The sequence below is a fragment of the Acanthochromis polyacanthus genome, chromosome 12 (genome assembly GCF_021347895.1).
Source record: "Acanthochromis polyacanthus isolate Apoly-LR-REF ecotype Palm Island chromosome 12, KAUST_Apoly_ChrSc, whole genome shotgun sequence".
NCBI classification, from domain to species: Eukaryota; Metazoa; Chordata; class Actinopteri; family Pomacentridae; genus Acanthochromis; species Acanthochromis polyacanthus.
The window spans coordinates 36,011,380-36,032,002 of NC_067124.1; the positions used below are offsets into that span (position 1 = coordinate 36,011,380).

The 20,623-nt window shown below is 40.2% G+C and overlaps 1 protein-coding gene across 2 annotated transcripts in view; it reads left to right on the forward strand.

Moving 5' to 3' along the window:
- The first annotated feature begins 62 nt into the window (after positions 1 to 62).
- The window catches only part of invs (inversin), a 41,241-nt gene continuing 20,680 nt past the window's right edge, over positions 63 to 20,623 (forward strand). Inside the window, exons 1-7 of one of the 2 annotated variants that reach the window (XM_022192997.2) lie at positions 63 to 199; positions 2,405 to 2,511; positions 13,915 to 14,044; positions 14,611 to 14,777; positions 17,442 to 17,615; positions 18,681 to 18,848; positions 20,348 to 20,528. In XM_022192997.2, coding sequence (XP_022048689.2) covers positions 2,509 to 2,511; positions 13,915 to 14,044; positions 14,611 to 14,777; positions 17,442 to 17,615; positions 18,681 to 18,848; positions 20,348 to 20,528 — 823 coding nt within the window. In that variant the 5' untranslated portion in view covers positions 63 to 199; positions 2,405 to 2,508. The remainder of the gene's footprint in view (positions 200 to 2,404; positions 2,512 to 13,914; positions 14,045 to 14,610; positions 14,778 to 17,441; positions 17,616 to 18,680; positions 18,849 to 20,347; positions 20,529 to 20,623) is intronic. The other variant, XM_051957401.1, reaches the window with a different exon arrangement.

Sequence of the window (20,623 nt, forward strand, 5' to 3'; positions counted from 1 at the left end):
CTGATATTCGCGTGGCTTAATGGTATTGTAGTTTTCGGCACAGTGAAGCGGTTGTCTTCAACTCCGCGCAGAACTTCAAACATGGCGGTCGTCGCTTACCAGCAGTTATGGGAGTTGTAGTGTTTTGTGACCCAGACGTTCAACGGGACGCCTGGGAAGAAAAGTTTCCAAAGATTTTCATCTGAGAGGAGAAGAAACGGTAAATATGACGGAACGGAGAGAGAGTTTTATCAAACTGCAGTTACATTAACGTTTTACTCAGCAGATCCAGTGTTACACATTTGCTCTGTATTATTATGAACAAGTGATTTCTCTGAAAACGGCGGAGTTGCATCATTTTTGTTCAGTTTCTGTAATCGACCTGGGTTTTTTTGAACATCCAGCTGTGTATTTAGTGTTACTGAACAAAAACAGACTTCGCTGCGTAAAAGCTGTTGAGTACAACTAGAGTGGAACAGTTAATGGAAATGTAATCGAAATTGCAGTAATCAAATATGTGACAACAAACAGTTCAAATGGAGCTTTGTGGTGCTACAGGGATGCTATAAATCTTTTTCTCCACATATAAGAAAACATGCTTGTTTGGTCCAGACTGCAGGAAAAAGTCACAATCATTTTTATATGTCTGTCAGTGGATGCAAAATGCAAAAATGACCACTAAAATCGGCATTCATGTAACAATATCTGAGAAAATGTTCACACTGTCTATACATTTTTGCATAAACATCATCCCTAAGTAAAACATTTAGCTAGTCTGATGCACAGCTCTGCAAAAATCTGCAAATATTCTCACTAAAACCAAAAAAAAGTGTGTTTATTATCCAAACAGCTCCTTTATCTCCTTTAGATATTTTCCCTGAAGCATTCAGCCCTAATCACAGGAAAAGGGAAAGCTTCACCTGATAAAGCTCCATAACACAGTAAATAATAATCAAATCTGCTGCCTTTTTGTGACCATAAACACAGAAAATTCTCTCTATGTTCAGCCTGGTCATAATTCATCTAACTACAGCAACTTATAGTAAAACAACAAATTGTATTTTCGTTGTTATTCGGATAACTGTTGTTATACTTTGGGATTTGAAAGGTACTGTGATATATGTATGTAGTTATAACAAGCATCCATATGCACAATAATGTTTTACATCAGCTATATCATCGTATTTTCAAGACTTTAACACAGAATTGAAAAGATCTAGAGCAACTTATTTGTAATATTTTTTTTTACAACCTCAGTCCAACAATACCACTGGGCTGTTGCATGAAATTTGTAAAGTAAGACCCTCTGATGTATAACTCGGCAAAATCTCTGCAGGTACCCCAAATAAAGGACCAAATTGTTTCAATTTTGCCTTCTTTACTGCACCATTTCCATGATATTACAGAGTAAACTGGAATGGGAAACACTGTGCTCTTTTTTTGTGTTTGGTCCAGAGTAACATCACAATGAGTGGCAGGCAGTTACATCAAACTGTGTGTTTTGGAATTAGTCCTATTTATATGATTTACTGCTAGAATCATATGTAAACTCATAGATTTTATTCAATAGTAATATCGGTGACAGACACTTTCAATGTTCTAGGATCGACTATATTATAGAAGCACGTTCATAACACATGATCAGGATGATTTGCTTTTGTGAAACAAATTAAAAAAATAATAACTTAGATCATTTTAAATTTGACTTTAGATGATTTGATGCACAATTCGATAAAATCATTGCAAGTTTACTGCATAAACACACGTGTGTTATGTCATGCTATTTTATTAGAATGAAGTAAAATGCATATAAAATGTGATCACAAGGTTTCCTACTGTTTTTACTGTGTTAAGGTCACATTAATATCACAGTGAGTCCAAACTGTGTGCTTTGGAATTAGTTTAATTCAGGATGATTACAGCTAGAGTTATATGTAAACACGTGCTCTGGTAATTCTTGTTTTCATGCATTTTATTTATGAGTAATTTGGGTTTCCGATTGTGAAAATAGTCCAGGATGAACTGTATCTTATTAACTATTTTCAGGAGCTTTTGTAAAACAAACAAACAAAACTAATTTAGAACCAGGGCTGCTCATAAAATATTCAGGGCTTCAGCCTCAGAGGGAAATTTGTTAAGTAAAACGTTCAGGTAATCTGGTGCAAAATTCCCCAGAATCTCTGCGGATATTCTCATAAACCCACAGTTAAATGTTTGTGTTTGATTATTGGTTATTCAAGCAGCTACTCCAAACTTTAACAACAAGATCTTTGCACCTCTTGAGAAGCGTTGAATTAAAGAAATAAAACAACCCGTAGACGTCCTCCCTCTGTCCGTACAGTAGCTGTGTTATGCTGGCAGTTATTTGTGTGAACAGGTGGGCAGGTCTCAGTGTGTGAGTGAGCCTCTTTCTCTGCCCTGGCAGGAGCCGGGATCAGGGCAGGTAGGGGACCTGGACGTGCAGTCGCCCCCACTGACGATGCACTGAACTGGGAAACATCTGCTGAAGTGTCCCCCCTCAACGCAGATATGGTAAGAATCCAGTAATGCACAGAGAGCAGCTGCTCAGGTTTGATTTGATGTTTAAGTCCCAGATTTTCTGTAGTTATTAGGTGTGTCTGTTAGAGTCTCCACCCCGAGCCCCACGGTTTGTAATTCTCTCTCAGGAGCCAGGACCGTTGAGACGGTGTGTAATGAAGCTAATTGTGTGTGCTGCAACAACCTAATTGTTAAGGAGATTAAGGTGGAATGTTGAATTGAATCCCAGCATTAATATTTTATGGGCTAAAGCTGTCCATAGGGGGTTCACAGTGTGTGAGCAACTCACAGATGGAGTCAGGAAGATTTCTCTCTGTCTGAATATCAGAGCAGCAGAAGTCCTCTTTCAGTCATCAGGACAGGTATGGATGTATATCGATAAGAAATATGAAAATTCCTCAATGTTGGGTTTATTCCATTAGTGTGTGTATTAATGAGGAATCAAATGGAAGCACATTTTTTTGGTGAAATTCCTTTATTTTTAATTTAACAAACTAAAGAACAGATAATGGCAAATACAGTTTAAAAGTACTTCTAAATGGAACAATGCAGTATTTATTAGCATGTAAAATTAAAAGCTAGCAGCTTAGATTTGCTATTTTAGACATACAGGCCCACAGCAGGAACTCAGTGCAACAAAAATCAGGCCAACTTTTCATGACTGAGATTCAAATCTTTTATTTTTGAGGACAAACTCAGTGTCAAATTTCTGAAGAGATGTTTTGTCATTTTTCAGAGATTTTGTTTCAGCTGCTCTTTCCGCTCTTTTAAAGATGTTCTATTACATTCAAATCAGGTCGCATACTTGTCCAGGTCGTAGTTTTCACTTTGTTTTTCTCCAGAAACTCTTATGTGATTTAGTTCTTCAGATGGTTCTCATGCTGGAATATTCATCTTCTTCCAGCTTTTGCAGACTCGGAGTCGTCTTTTCAGCCAGTATTTTGGTTTATCTGCAGACATTCATCTATAAATGTCATCTCCCAACACCTTTTGCTCTCATGCAGCCTCATATCATCACACTCCCACCTCCATGCTTCACTGTCAGGACCATGCATCCACTGTGGTAGTCCTAGTCAGGTTCACACCAAACATGCTGGACTTCATCTGATCCCAACTCACTGATGTTCATCTGACTAAAGAATTCTCTCCAACATCCATCAGGCTTCTTTTTGTGTTTTTTTTTTGTGAGCAAAATTTTATCTTGCAGTTATTGCAAAGGAGCAGGCAAGGGCTTTTTTCTTGGACTCCTGACTGTCTTTCTCGCTCTTTGAGCTTCATGTAAACTCTGATTTCCATTGATAACTCCTGTACTAAGTCTGAAGCAGCTGCTGTCTGTTTTTCACAGCTGGATTGTGAAAGTAGTTCACTGTCTGTGGAGTCATTTTAGGAGGAGGACCACTGCAGCCATGATTAGTGCTACTATGACCTCCTGATTACTGCTGACACTGTACTTCACCGATTTTTTTTTGATCTTCCAGCATCCTTCTCTATCTTTTTCAAGTCTCATAATCAGATTTTCCAGTTTGTCTGGTAATTGTTACTCCAACAAGGAATGATGGAGTTGCTGTATGTTTGTCTGTCTTTATAACACATTTTGAGCATTTTTATAGTTGAAAAAGAAGAATATTACACAGAACAGCAATAGAAGAGAGTCAACATACATTTTTCCCCCCCGCTGTTGATGCTCTTCGTCCCTCCACGTTTGTGCTCTGCATCACCTCTTGTTGATACTTTAAGCATTAAGTTGAAACTTTTGAACGGTAGTGTGGGTGTAGTTGTGGGTTTACTTAACGCTCTTTTAGACACTTTTAAAGACAGCAGGGGTGAAATTGACTTTGCAAAAATCCGGAAACCAACTGCTGAACAGTGAAATGCTGAACCAGAATCTGCAGCCATAATGACAAAACAAGGACACTTTTGACATTTGTGTATTTTTATCTTGTGCAATTTAAATGTTAACTGTCTTTTGAGCTTTATCACCAATTTCAAAAACATGACTTTATCTGTTCCAACTGTTTTAAATCAACTCAAGTTACATGAAGAGGCTTATCATGTTGAATAAGAGTCCTCATGAACTTCAAATCTGCGGTTTTAAATGCATAAGCAAATGGCAAGAGTGAGTGACCACAAAAAAAAAGACCGTTTGGTTTGCAGCAGTGAGTAAAATTTCAAAAGATATGCTGCCACTCCAAAGTGAGTAATGTTCTCAGCCTGGACACCGCTTTGCATAATGTCTGGTACAGCAGATTCATCGAATTTATCACTAATTCAGGAAAAACATCAGCCTGCATGAACTTAAAATTCACTGACTTGAAGTCAGTATTGGGAAAAAAAGAAACTTTCGTGATGCAGAAGAAGAATCTTAAACCTCTGTGATGTGTCAAGACACACAGAAGGTGTTTGTTAATTTAGATTTTTGTTATTTGTTAGGAGTAACGATAAATCAAAGCTAAATCAGGTGCTGCAGACATGTTACCATTGAAACATGGTGGTGCAATATCATGAACTTCACCTACTTTCTGTCAAATATCAGGAGAAAAACAAGCTTTGTTGATGCAGAAGAAGAAACTTAGACCTCTGTGGTGCTGAATGACTCACACCAGGTCATATTTTTGTTATTTATTACAAGTAATGATGAATAAACGCCAAATAAGGTGCTGTCGTATTTCTATTATTTATTAGGAACAATGATAAATAAAGCCTAAATCAGGTCCTGTAGAAATACCACCATTGAACGTCACAACGTGAAATCATGAACTTCACTCACTTTATGTCAAATATCAGGAAACAAACAAACTTTCTTGATGCAGAAGAAGAAGCTTAAATGTCTGTGGTGCTAAAAGACACACAAAGCTAAATCAGGAGCTGCAGACATGCTGTTACCATTGAAACGCGGCGGTGCAAAATCATGAACTCACTTTAATATCAGGAGAAAAACAAACTGTTGATGCAGAAAAAGAAACTTAAACGTCTGTGATGCTAAAAGACACACAGTGAATGCTTGTTTATTGTTATTTGTATTATTTTTTTAGGAATAATGATGAATAAATCAGGAGCAGACATGTTACCATTGAAACGGTGTAATATCTTGAACTTTACACAATCATGTCAGCAAGTGAAATATCAGTCAAATGTCCAGAAAAAAACTAACTTTCTTGATGCAGAAGAAGAAATATAAATATCTGTGGTGGTGAAAGGTAAACAGGAGAGGTTTGCTTATAAATATTTTTTTTATTATTTCTTAGGAATAATCATAAATGAAAGCTAAATCAGGTGCTGCAGAAACGTCACTTTCCAACATGACAGCGTGAAATCGTGAACTTCACCCATTTTAAGCCAAATACCAGGAGAAAAACAAACTTTCTTGATGTAGAAGAAGAAACTTGAACCTCTTTGGTGCTGAAAGACACACAGCAGATCATATCCTGGTTATTACTTAGGATTAATGATAAAAAAATGCTAAATCAGGTGCTGTAGAACTGTTGTATCTGACATTTCTGGCCACATAGAAGTGAAAAAAGTGAAAGCCGAAGTGCAGTTTGAACAGATTTAGATACAGTGAAATCTGCAGTATTTTTACCTGCAGTCCAGATGCTGTATACATCTGTTGTGCTACATGGTACTGCAGCACTTCATGTGTCCGTCCTCTCCCTCTCTGCCCTCTCCTCCCCTTCTTTCCGTCTTCTCCCATCTTTTTCCATTTGGCATTGATTTTTTTGTTTGTTTTTCCAGCTGATTATGTCCCTGTACTCTGATTCGCCGGTGGGCACATTGCTCTCTGCACTTTAATTGGACATTTAATTAGATCACAGTTTTAGTCCAATTAGACTCTGAGGTGTGGGGAAACGAGGGGATGGAGAGGGGGAGAGAAAAAGTCCCCCGAGCTGGTGTCTCTGTCTCCCTTTCCCTCGGTGCTCTGTCTCCCCTCTCCTCAGTCTTTTTCTCCCCCGTCTCCCCCGTCCTCACCCTCCTGAGGGCGGCTCATTAGTGATATAATGGGATGACACAAAACGCACAGCTCCACTGACTGTCAGACTGGTGGCTGAACTGAGGTGACTGCTTCTGTAGCAGATATCTGCATTTTTATACATAAATATGTACTTATATTCTAAATATGAAAAGGTAATAACTGATAAAATAATAGAAAAATATATAATTAACATATTAACTGTAAAAAGTAAAAAAAAAAAAAGGCAGAAATTGCAATTAATGTCCACATCAAAAATCTTCATTTTTTTAACAAGTAGTAACAATGTTTGGCTGTAAAATTACAATGATTACTGCACTTAAAACCGCCAAAATATTGTTATTATATTGATGGATTTTTTTTTTGCTGTATGTAAATCATCAAATCCAGAATAATTTTACAGATATTTGCCATTAAATGAAAGAAAAACATGTAGTTTAAGGATTGAAGAGTACAAGTTTTAACTGTTGTTTTACATATTTTTTTAGTAAAATCAGAAAAAAACAAAAAGAAACAAAAGAAACAAAAAATAATTTACATGTTTTTAAAAAAACAACTATAAAAATTTACATCCACATCAAAAATGTATGGTTTTACAAATATTAATTTGTTTATTTATAATGTCTGACCATAAAATTACACATTTTGTTGTGTTTAAGTAAGCAAAAATAAAATTATTTTGCACATTTATATGTTTTTACAATTGAAAAGTCTATGGTAAATTATTATTTCACATATTTTCCCTGTTTTGTTGAATTATAGGTATTACCTAGTAATTTTTTTTAAATGTTTTCATATATTGACCATTGAAAAAAATAAATTAAAAAGTTTTTTAAAAAGGCTGAAATTGCAAATAATGTTAACATTACAAATATCCTTATTTTACAAATATTTGCTGTCATTTAAAAGAAAAAGTATGTATATTATGGGCTGAAACTAAGTTAATGCATTTTAAAAATCTTTTTAAACTTTTATTGATTAATTTATTAATATTTTACAGATATTCCATTTTGGTAAGTTACAGATGATGTTTAGTAAAATGACCAAAAAATTCATCAAACAGCTTAAAACTGTAAATAACATCCACATCCAAACTGTGTATTTTTAGTATGTGACTGTAAAATTAGACTGCATTTAAATCTGCTCAAAATATCATTATTTTCCAGATATGTGCTGTTATTTGAAAAAAAATTACATATAATATGGATTGTAACAAAGTGAATGCATTTTTTAAACTTTTTTTTTTTTTTTAGCTTTTATCGATAAATTTATTGATATTTTTACAGACATTCAGTGTTGGTAAATTGCAAATGGCTAGTAAAAAAAACAAAATCCAAAACCGAACATTGTATTTTAGTGTGTGACTGTAAAATTATACAGTTAGGCTGCACTTAAATCTGCTAAAAATCGCTAAATTCTTTTATTTTCCAGATATTTGGAGGGTTTTTTTGTTTTTATTTGTTTGTTTTTTTTAGCAGTTTTTGAGCGTTACAGTGGGGAAGCGTCCCCAGGCTGCCACTCACTGCAGCATTGATCATCCCACACATGCTGTTCTGAACCCCATCGACTGCTGGAGTGCTCCAGTGTGAAATCACAACACCTAATGAGACCGAGATAAGCCTCATTACCAGTCAGACCAGTTTCGCTCCCCCACCGGTCCTCCTTCTTTCCCCCCTTTTCTGTTTGTTGTGAGGCTCAGAGCATCACAGCGCTGAGCCCCGGTGGGCGACAAGCACACAGGTGGATGTAATGAAGACACACAAACACACACGAACACACACCCACATGCATGCAGATACGAACACGCAACGTCGCTCAGGTGTAAGTCCTGAGAGGAAACGAGCCAATCTCTGCATCCCCCCGAGCAGCCACACACTGTAAAAAGCTTTTTTAAACAGGTTTTAACTTTATTATTCTGACAAATTTACTCTTATTTCACAGCTTTTTCCAGTTTTGTTCTATTCCAGATAGTAACTACTAAAGTAACAGAAATAAAGGTATTAATTTACATCTTGACTTTACAAAACAAAGGCCGAAACTGTAAATATTGTCCACGTCAAATACCTGTATCTTTATAAATAGCAATTTGTTCTTGTACCACAAAATTACACAACATCTTGCTTTATTTAAATCAGCAAAATACAGAAAAAACTCTTAATTTACGTGATGACTGCCAAACCAAAACAAACAGGCAAAAATGTAACTCCATCTTAAATCTATAATTTTTTACAAATATTAAATAGTATTTTTACAACCTGTAGCTGTAAAATTACAGCATTTCACTGCACAAATCTGATAATTGCTGTTATTTTCCCCATTTTTACACTTTATTCCACTAGTATTCCACCGTTTTGTTACAGGGTTTTTTTTCTGGCACCTTTGCTGCCAAATTTTTGTCATATATTTTCAGATTTTTCTTTTTTTTAACAGTGCACACCTTCACCTCCACCCTCAGGACTCTGAAGTGTCTCTGCAGTCACTCGTCCTACACTTGATATCTGCTCGGCTAATCTGCGCCGCTTCCTCATGTTCATGTTTAGGTGATGTGTGTGAACGACGGGCGGCAGGCAGGACAGTTTTAGCCACCGGCGTCGCTACCTGACCCCTGTGGCTGCCAGATTGACAGCTGTGGTCCCGCCTAATTGCATTACTCTCCCAAGTGATTGGCTCTCACCCTGGGGGCTCATTTGTCAGGATGCATTGCGGTAATGATGTAAATTAGCAGATCTGTGTGTCACTCAGCCTTCTCGCCTCCCGCTGATTGGCCCCGCTGTGCCCCAGGGCTCGGCCCCCAGCTGAGGGAGCCAGCTCATTGGTCCTTGGGGAACCAGGAAGCCCCCCCTAGAAATAGGGCTTTACAGATTGGGCTTCCCTTAGGTCTGATATTATCCTTCCTCCTAACTCTTTACCTGTCAGTCAAAACCCAGGGACTGGTCCCTGCAGCCTCTATCTGATACACTCACAGAGGGACGTGGAGGTGGCTCAGGCACCTGTAATCGCCGAGAAACACTCCGCTATAAGTGCAGAAACTGTAAAAAAAAAAAAAGAAAGAAGGAATTTATATAAAAAGTTGGTGTGTGCGCGCTTGTTTAGAATGGAAATAAAGGCCACAGGCTCTGTTCCCCATTGCTTACCCAGCATGCCCCAGCTAGCGCCTCTATGAAAAGCAGACACCTTCACAGTGACAGACATCCAGAGAGCCACAAACACACACTCAGAGTCCGACTCCCTGGTTTTTCTTTGCCTGTTTGCCTCAATAGCGTCTATTGAAGTGGCGGTTGCAGAGTGTGTGTCTGTGTGCAGCTCTCCCGTAGTGTCGCTCAAAGGTTCCGTGGGAGTGTCTAGAGTCTTTGTTGGACCCGCCGCGGTTATATGAGGCCGAATATGAATAAAGACTAAATAATGTCAGCATCAGCATGAATCAATACTAATACAGATGCACAATCACTTGGTCTGGACCTCAGCCCGTGATCAATGCTTTACTCTGAGTTATTGTCTTCATATTAACAAGCGGAGTGCTCCCTGAGGAAGGCGTATGAATGGCTAAATGAGACCACTCCAAACCTCTCAACAGGACCTTGTGTTGTTTTTACACCCTCCTTTGTTTGACTTCAGACACTGGCATCGCAAAAGCCTTTTTAGCACAAATTTGGATGCACTGTGGGTGTTTCCAAAACACTCAGGTCCTCATGAAACTCTAATTGCACGCTCTCAGCGATATGAATGTCCCTCGCATAGATTCGGATATCGACTCGTGTCCCTCGTGTCAGTGTTTTGCCAAATTACAACTTTTTTTTTCCCCCACCTGTATCTAAGATTATTCATAAATCAATTCATATTTTTATTGCAGCAGCTGGAGGCTTTCAGATGGACTTGAAATGTAGAAAAGGATCACAATAAGTCAACAAAAGTAAAAGTTTGGAATGAGTTTGTGATTAAAGGGAGCCGCGGTGAATGTCAGATTGTCTCACTTTTCTGTGAAGTCAAGAACATGATGTTACTCTTCCTGAGGGCATTTCTGCATATGTTTGTTATCACAAGAATGGCACAATTTATCAAAGCCAGAAAGTGTAAAAACAGAAACAATCATCAGACTTTGATCTTTCAGACAGTCTTCAAACTAATAATGAGTGACATGTGGTTCCATCTGGAAAATTAGCAAAATCTAATCATTAAAATCACTTTATTCTACGTGTCTCATTTGAAATATCACCCTAAATAACCAAGATCTAGTCAAAACAGAAATGATGCACTGCTGGGCCCAACTGAGGAATCATAACTGCCTCAGCTGCGACCTACAGTCACAAAATAAAAATTCTGAACCTTTTCGGCTAAAATCAGGCATGCTACCTTAAAAAAAAATCGCCCAAAATACATAATTTATCAGAGCCAAAAACTGTGAAAGCAGAAAGACTCATTTTATGTAACTTGATTATCAGTCTCATTGAGTTACTAGTAGCCAGTATCGGCGTTAAAAAAAGGTAAAAAGTGGTGGTTTTTAGTGACATTTTCTGAGATTTGAAGCATTGCTATAAATATTCTCGGTGAAGTAACACTTTTGTGACATTCTGTTTGAAGAATCCACCAAATCTAAGCTCAAAATCTGGATTTTTTTCACCAACATCACATTCTTCTACAGGTGTCACGTACAAATTTGACATAAATATAGCATTTTGCATTGAATAGATCCTGAAAACAATGAGAAAAAAAACTGTGCTTTGTGGCACAACTGCAACTCAGCTGTGACTAACAATCAAATGATGAATATTTCATTCTTTAAATCATCAAAAATAAATCATTTTCACTCAACAGATTCTGTCAAAAATAAAATAACCTGGGCTCCTTGTGGAACCATTAAGTCATTAGAGATTCAGGTGCAACCAACAGTCATGTACAAAACATTCTGCAAGTTTTTGTCTGAACTGCGGGCAGTGTTCGCACAAAGCAGAGAGGAGGCGAGTATGGGAAATCATTAGACACACTGATAAAATATTACATGTTACAATAACATTCATGCAGCATGGCTCAAAAACAGTAAACAGAGGAGCAAGTTGTTGGAAGACACATTCAGCATGGTGAAGCATCTTTCTAGAGCTGATGTGCAGAATAGAGTGGAAAACACTATTAGCAGAAGCTGTTAATTTGAAGCCCAAAGTCTCTCATTTTGCCCTATTTGTGCTGTTTCCATAGAGGTGCAGGACTTTATACTGCAGAGAAAAATATGACAGAAGCAACAAACCCCAGCGAACCTTCCTGGGCTTCAGAGGGTTAAATATCAGAATTTGCAGCCTGCGTGTGTGTATGTGCATTTCTCTGTGCATTACTGACTGAGTAATCTCTGTAAATTAGAGATGTTTAGAGAAGTTTGTGGCTGATTTTGGTAAAGCCCCCGTAAAAACTCTCTCTCACGGAAAATCACTTCCCATGACGTGGCACATGTGCCGAACACACACACCGACGCACTCACGCACACCTTTAAGGTGCCGCACCTACCGTCCCGCCTTCACACACACTTACTCTGCAGTAAACGTAGCAACTAAAGTCTCTGCCGCTGCTTGGCAGAGCGTGAGAAAGCAGCGAGCATCATGGGTAATTGCTATGCTGCACGCAGTATCTACAGGAGCACTGTTTATGAGGTGACCAGGGGGAGGGAGAGGAGGATGAGAGGACACCGAAATATTCCCTCCTGCTCCCTCCTGGAGTTTAGAAGTTTTCCAGACTGTGCATGAACTAATCAACCTGCCTGCGCTTTATCGATAATTACCGTCAGCTAGTTTGATGCGAAAAATTTGATCTGCTGGCGCGTCCGCTGATGAAAATATCTGGGAGAGATCTCTGATTGTGGCTGAGTTTGTGCCTCCAGCGTTTATGTGTTTAGGGGCAATAATTGATTTCTGTGTTGTGCCCCGCAGGGCTTGTCCCACATCTCCAAACCCAACACACACATGCACACACACACACAAACACAAACACAAACACAGCAAGGCATGCTGCAGTATTAATGAGACATGAATAAGACATGAAGAGAGACCCCCCTCTTACACGCTCACACAGGGTCTCCCCCTCCCCAGCTGCTTCCTGTCTGCAGATTACCCAGCTTTCACTGGGCTCTGGTTAAGTGGGGCCAGGAAGAGATTTAACCCCCTCAGCAGGAGCACACACACACACACACACACTCATGCAAGCGTGCACACACACACTCCCCACTGTCAGCCTACATTAGCCCCCTTATTATGTTATCGGAAAGTATGTGTTTTATTGAGTGATTGACTGCTGACGGAGCTTCAGGTGTTTATTATCGGCCTGAAATAGGATTCGTGTTTGAAATGAATGATTTAATGCGCCTCTGCGTCTCATATCTGTGAACTCAGGTCGCCGAAAAAGTGTGAAAACCGCTTGAGCTTGAGCTGCAAATATGGACGAGTAGATTGTGGAAGTTGCAGTTAAGTAACATGTCTTCACCGATGTCGAAATTCTTTCCAGTTCATTTTCAAATAACCTTTTAACCTTCTGAGCACCATCTGTTGTCTTTTAAAACATCACAGTTATCAGAACCAGAAACTGTCATTTTCATTTTTCCGACTGTCTTTGAACCACTTACCGATGATATTTCATTAAAATGACTTTATTCTACATGTCTCGCAGTTTGCAACAGTTTGAACCTGATTCTTTAAACATAAAAATAAAAATTCTGCAATCCTGTGATCGACGTTTGCATGACAAAATCCATAAAGTTTTCGACTGAACTACAGGCAGTGTATACCTAGAGCAACTCGGTCACAGGCGTTAAAACAAATAAAAGGGATTGAGAACAAAGTGAAACACATTTCATCCATATGATCAATGCAGCATGGCTCAAAAATGGGATACGGAGGAGCAAGTTGATGGAAGATGCATCCAGCATGGTGAAATATCTTTGGAGAGCTTTAAGAGGCTGTAAAAACGTAAATTGTTAAATATTTTTGTCATGTAGAAAAGTGCTGGTAACACCTGTGGACACTTGGAAAAATGTTGGATATGTTGATTTTAGATTTCTTCCATTTGTCTAAAATAAATAATCAAAGAAGAGCAACTTTTTTCTTTTCTGTGGGGGATTTTTGCCATCCTGACTGAAGACATTTTAGATTTCTCTCTCTTTAGTCTTGGTTGTGCTGTTTCCATAGAGCTTCAGGACTTTATATTGCAATCAAAATGAGCCCAAATGTGCCAAGAGGAAAAAAAAACATCCAGAAACTGCTTGGAGTTCAGAGGGTTAAGTGTTTATTATGGCGTACCTTTAATTGTTACTGAGCCCTGTTGTGGGGCTTAGAGTCAGATGAAAGGAAACTGTCTAGACTCGGCTTAATGGCGTCGTATTAAACACTTGATAAATGAGCTGAGTGTATGTTGCTGCAGGTTGAGTGGTAACCTTCTGTGTGTTTGTGTTGCAGGCCTCAGCGACGTCTGGTCCTGGTCCTGGTTCTGCTTCTGCTTCTGGTTCTGGTCCCGTCTCTCCAGGCTCTCAGGTCCACGCAGCAGCCGTCAACGGAGACCGAAGCGCTCTCCTCAAACTCATCACAGGTAGGTCTCACATCACGGTTCGCCTTAATGCGCAGTAACGTGTAACTTTATGGGTTTTTTAGAACAAAATTTCAATGCAGTTTCTTCATCTGTGGTCAAACTGCAGCAGCTGGTCTTTTGCTTTGCACAGAACAAAGTCAATCATCCTTCTGCCAAAGTGCAGACCTTTAGCCATGTTTATATTTGATAGTTTACATGCAGTACAGTGTGGTTGTACTCAGGCATACATGATCAAATAATATGTATGTGGAGTGACAAATGGTCTTAGTACATCAGGCAACACAATCCTCCAGCTCATCAGTGTAGCAGTTTTTCTTTATGACTCCCAGTTGCTTCAAATAAACTAATTTATGTCGAAAAGTGGAAGCGGAATTCCTATTAAACTGAACTAGTAAAAGACTGCTGCCTTTTTAAACCAGTTTATAACATCTTCCGCTGGAAGCCACATACTTGCAAAGTCTGCTGCTGCTTTTCGTAGAACTGAAAATCCAGCACATATTGACCCAAATCTTGGTTTCTATTAACACTTAAACCTTCGTCTGTGTCTTGTTTGTGTGTTTGTGCAGCAGAGCCCTCGCTGAGGGACCGTGAGGACCAGTTTGGCCGGACCCCTTTGATGTACTGTGTGCTGGCTGACCGCCTGGACTGTGCAGAGATCCTGCTGAAGGCCGGAGCTTCGGTCAACAAGACGGACCACAGCCAGCGGACTGCTCTGCATCTCGCTGCACAGAAAGTAAGGACATCCACAAATGTACAAACACTGGAGCACACACAGATGCTGTCAGCCCTTTTTATGGTGCACAACAGAAGTGAGTACACACCTGTGCAAAATCACTTCAATATGAACTGATTAGGGCGCTCTGGGGACTCAACTGGTTGAGCAGGCGACCCATGAGCAGGGACTATCGGCCCCGACACAGCGACCATAATTTCAAATGCATCCCATCACCATTTGCTGCAGGTCCTTCCCCCACGCTTCTCCCTACCTTCCTGTCTAATGAAAACATTATCAGTTGATTAAAAACAGCTCAAGAACTGCATTACTTCTAAACTGAACAGTAGAATATTTCCACTTATGAACATTCAACAACAAATACCCTACAAAGACTATATTTAAAATCCAGACCCCAAAGTAGCAATTTAATTTAAAAGTGAATAAACCTCAAACTAAACTGAGTCCACCTGTCATTTTCAGTCAGTCTAACAGCATGAATGTGGTTCTAAAATGAGCTGTGAACAGCAGAACTTTCTCAGTTTTGGACCTAAGGACTGTGTCTGTCTTCATCATGGCTCCACGTGGAACAGAACTGCCAGAAGAACTGAGAAATTCTGATTGTGAGATGTCATGTAGATGGAAAAGGATGTAGGAAGATCAACTACAACTTAGTAGAAACACATCTGCAACAGTAATCAGAAGGTTTAGAAGGAGTCCTAGTACCACCAATCATGGCTACAGTGGTCGTCCTCCTAAAATGACTCCACAGACAGTGAACTACTTTCACAACCTAGCTGTGAAAAATCAGACGGGAGCTGCTTCAGACTTGGCTCAGGGGTTAGCAATGTAAATCAGAGTTTCTGTAAAGCTCAGACAGTGAAGAACAGTTAATAAAAACATCTGGAGAGAGCTCTTTGGCACAAAATTGCAAGTAGAAAATTGGAAGAAAAAAAAACGAATGTTGAAGCGCATTCTTTGATCAGATGAAGATAAATTTGAGTCCAGCATGTTTGGTGTGAACCTGACCAGGACTACCACAGTGGATGCATGGTCCTGACAGTGAAGCACGGAGGGGGGAGTATGATGATATGAGGCTGTATGACTGCAAAAGGTGTAGGAGAGAGGATATTTATAGATGAATGTCTGAATACTGGCCGACAAGATGACTCCCAGTCTGCAGATACTTGAAGAAAAGGAATATTCCAGCAGGAGAACCATCCAAAGAACAAAATCAAGAGTTTCTCCAGAAGAATAGACCGAAAACTCTGACCTGAATACAAAAAAAGCAAAACAAAAAAACACATTTTGGGGATTTTAAAGACAAAAGCAGAGCAACACAACTTCTTTCAGTACAGAGCAGCTGAAAAAAAATAGTCTGAAGAATGACAAAACACCACATCCTCCATGCTAAGAAGGATTTAGTCTGTCACCGAAAATAAAAGATTAGAATCTCAGTAATGACTTTTGTTGCATTAAGTTCCTGCAGTGGAGCCTCCTCCTTTTAATACAGAAAATCAAAACGATTAGTTTTTAATTTTACATGAGAGCAAATATCCTAGTGTTCAACTTAGAAGTAATGCAATTATTGAGAGGTGATACAATTTGGAATCATCTGACATTCAGGTTATATTACACAGGGGTGCACTCACTTCTATTTTACACTGTATGTCATGAAGTTGACAAAATGAATTCACAGTCACAGATTTATAGAGGTGGACTGAATATGAAGCAGGAGGAATTTTGACAGACTACTAACTTCAGTGGGAAGCCAGTGCCCCCTAGTGGCTGTAAGGCTCATGGAATCAATATCAACTGATTTATGGTCTTTAAACACACGCATATTCACACTTTTTACACACAAAAGAAATAACCTGCATGGAGTTTCACAATGAAACCGATCGTCAGTCCAACACTTAGGGACAATCAGCATAAAGGAGAACACCTCCAGAGGGATGTGAACTAATGATATCGTTTCACATCTCAGTTATTTATTGGTGTCTTCTTCTTTTGTGGGAGTTTACTGATGCAGGATGATCATATCACTGAAGAAAGAGGGGCGGTAATGGGTTATTGGGATCCGTCTCATAGATAGGTGTGTGTGCGCGAGTGAGTGTGTATTCGCGCGTGTGTGTGTGTGTGTGTGTGTGTATGCGTGTGTGTGTGTCGGGGGATGCTATGCGGTGATGGGAAGCCCTGTCTCTTTGACATCTGATCAATAAGTGGCTGAGACAGCGAGAGAGGCCAGGGATTACTGATCTAATTGGACTGAGAATAGAGAGGACACACACACTCTCACAGTCTGGATGCATGCTCACACACAAGATAGATCTGTCAGACTGTGGCTTTGTGGTCGCGGCATGGCAAATATACAAAACACACTCGCACATGTACGCGGTCACGCCTGCACACACACCGCCGTCGTGTTGCGGCAATGCATCACCCGGCGGTTGGGAGGCCCAAACCGAGGAGCGGGGCGACGATGATGATGATGTGGAGGGGATGACAGGCCGCTGTTTACTGTTTAACAGCTCATCACACGCGCTGAGCGGTGAGGCAGGAGGAAGATGGATGACCTGCGGATTGAACCAGACGCTGCCTGGGGAGCGTATGTGTGTGTGATCGCTGCCGGTTCATGACTAATGTTGAGGAGAATTGGTGATTTCTGAGCCTTTTTTGTTGCAGGGGAATGTTCGTTTCCTGAAGCTGCTGCTGTCCAGACGAGCCAACTGGCTGCAGAAAGATTTGGAGGAGATGACTCCGCTCCACCTGGCCACCCGACACCCTTCTCCGAAAGCCCTCGCCCTGCTGCTCAAACACATCGGGCCCGGGGAGGTCGACACGCAAGACAAGAACAAGGTACAGGGGTAGAAAAAGACTTCACAACTTGTATTACAACGCCATGGACCTCTTCTCTTCACATATACTGTCTCCCTCTTTTACTGTCTCTGCAATAAAGACCTAAAATCCTGGTCAGGTGGAGTCCAGCATGTTTGGAGTGAACCTGACCAGGACTACCACAGTGAATGTATAGTCCTGACAGTGAAGCACGGAGGTGGAAGTGTGATGATATGAGGCTGCATGAGAGGAAAAGGTGTTAGTGAGATGACATTTATAGATGAATGTGTGTGGATAAACCAAAATACTGGCTGACAAGATAAAAACTCTGGCATGAGAACCATCCAAAACACAAAGTCCCTATCTTGGGCAAGCGTGTTACCTGATTTGAATCTAACGCAACACATTTGGGAAATAGAAAGAGCAGACCAACCCCTCCAACAGGGAGCAGTTGAATAAAATGTTTCTCTGAAGAATGATGGAAATTCTCTGTAGAATTTGGTGTCCTCCACAACAAGGAGGCCAAAAAGCCCCCACAAAGAAAACAAACATCCAGCTGCGTTTCCTATCACACCGTCACTCCAATAACCTGTAAACGGATAAATGACTGACTCAGGTCAGAATTTTAGGTCACACACACACACACACACAAATAGATAGACAAGCACTCGCACCATGATTTTACAATCTGCAGCTTTGTCCTGTGTTCTGCTGATAAGACCACAAACACACAGCCTCCTCTGTCTGCTGCAGCTGATGTGTGTCCGACATCAGTGGTTAGTTTTGTAATAATCCAATATGCATCATCGCGTCAGATGACAGTGGTTTCAGCGAATCTCAGAATAGCTCAGTGGCCGTCATGGAGGCAGTATCTGGGTTAGAATCTCAGCCCCGCCGCCGGATCTTCAATATGAGCTTTGTGCAGCACGTTGCCTCATATTTCCTGGCCGTGTCATAGTGGAGTAATTTTTGAACGCAAGTGGAAACCTCAGACCTGCTGTTACAACATCTCTTTATAAGCCCATTCATTCATCTTTGTGTTTCCCCTCCTTTCATCTTTCCCTCGCTGCTGTTTTCCGTTCGCAGCAAACTGCTCTCCACTGGTCTGCGTTTTATAACCGACCGGAGCACGTACGCCTTCTGATCAAGCACGATTCCAACATCGGCATCCCAGACAGCGAGGGAAAGATCCCGCTGCACTGGGCGGCTCACAGTCAGGAGCCCAGCGCCACCCAGACTGTTCGCTGCATCCTGGTACATCCCAACTCACCTGCTCAGGACGAAGTTACATCATCAAATATACAGCGAGTTCCCACCTGAACCCCTCAGAAGCAGATATTTTTTTCTTATGTATGATAACGTTAATGCATTTAATGAAGATGTGATATTTTACCTTCATACTGTGAATGTTTTCAGAGTTACTGCCCTTGAAGTACAGAGTAGGGGTTGAAATTTTGCATTAACTTTTGAGCCTCGTAACTTCATCAGTACAGCAGATAGACACTTGTGCTGAAAAATGCATTTAAATTCTGTTAAAACCTGCAACCCAAGTCATGTTTACATCCGCTTCAAGTGTCACACACTAAAGCCACAATCTAATTGCATGAATTTATCTGTTACCAACTTTGAGCATCAGTATTATGGGATGTATCATAGTTCCAACAACAAAACTGCACCGGTTTAATGTCTATGATGTAGACCAGACTTGGGCATTGTTCGGTCCGAGGGCCACATCCGGCCCGATGGCTGATCCTGACTGGCCTGCATAGGGTCATTGGCAAGTCAAAGGTCAGTACAAATATTTATCATCTCATATCCACCACAGATATCCAACCTGACTTCAGTGCACTTTGATCTCTATCACTGAACACCAACCAAAAAAAAAGAACAGATAATTCAAACAAACAAAGCTGGATGCATTTACTGCTTTTTCATGCAAAGTTCACGTGGTGCCGGTTTTGCACATTTGCGCAAAAATGTTTTAGTGAATATCCATTAAATAGTTGTCATTGTATTGCTTCATTTACTGTTTTTATAGATAGTGAGCAGAGATTTTAGTATGTTGGTCACGCCCTTAACAACTGGCAAAGTTTCTCATGTGGCCTCATAGGAAAATTAATTGCCCACCCCTTATGTGGACTAATGGAAACAATGATTGGTAGCCTTGATGTGTTTTCTGTTTTCTGAAAATTCACCAGAGAAAACATTAAAAAAGGTGCATGTTGCGTTAACTTTCAAAGTTCATATCAGCATCTGTGATAATTGGTTGTTCAGAACAAGTTATTGCAAAAGAAAGGTGTCATTTTTATCTACATTTTGACAACTTCTAGACACGATTACTTCTGTGGCAGAACTACTTTCTAATAAAGGATTGTTTTAACACTCGCAAAATGTAAAATTTGACATTGTGGACAGCATCACTGTCCTGTCTAGTAAAAAAGACAAGTGTTGGATACCTGGAGTGGATGAGTAGAAATGATTTGGTTGCAATTTTTAACAATGTTTTTCATCCCTACTTTATTCATGAAGTTTTGAGACTCAAAAATGCAGAAAAAAGTGCACGAATTTCATCCCACCACTGTGTACCTCAAGGGCCTCTAACTCTGAAAATATTCATAGTATGAGGGTAAAATTGTGCATGTTTTTATTAAATATACTAAAGTTATTGTAGATGAACTGATTCTGAGGTGGTCAGGTAGGAAACACTGATTGGTTCTCATGTAATATAAACCTGCACATCTTTGTATTTAAAGGAAGCAGCTCCCACTGAGTCCCTGTTGAACTGGCAGGACTATGAGGGTCGGACGCCGCTGCACTTCGCCGTCGCCGATGGCAACGAAGCGGTGGTGGAGGTGCTGACGTCGTACGAGGGCTGTAACGTGACGGCGTACGACAACCTGTTCAGGACGCCGCTGCACTGGGCCGCTCTGCTGGGTGAGCGAATCCTTTTAACCGCCGTGGAAATGACATCTCTTTCCCTACAAACTAAGTTCTCATTAGATCTTATTAGGCTGCTTAGCTGAATCAAA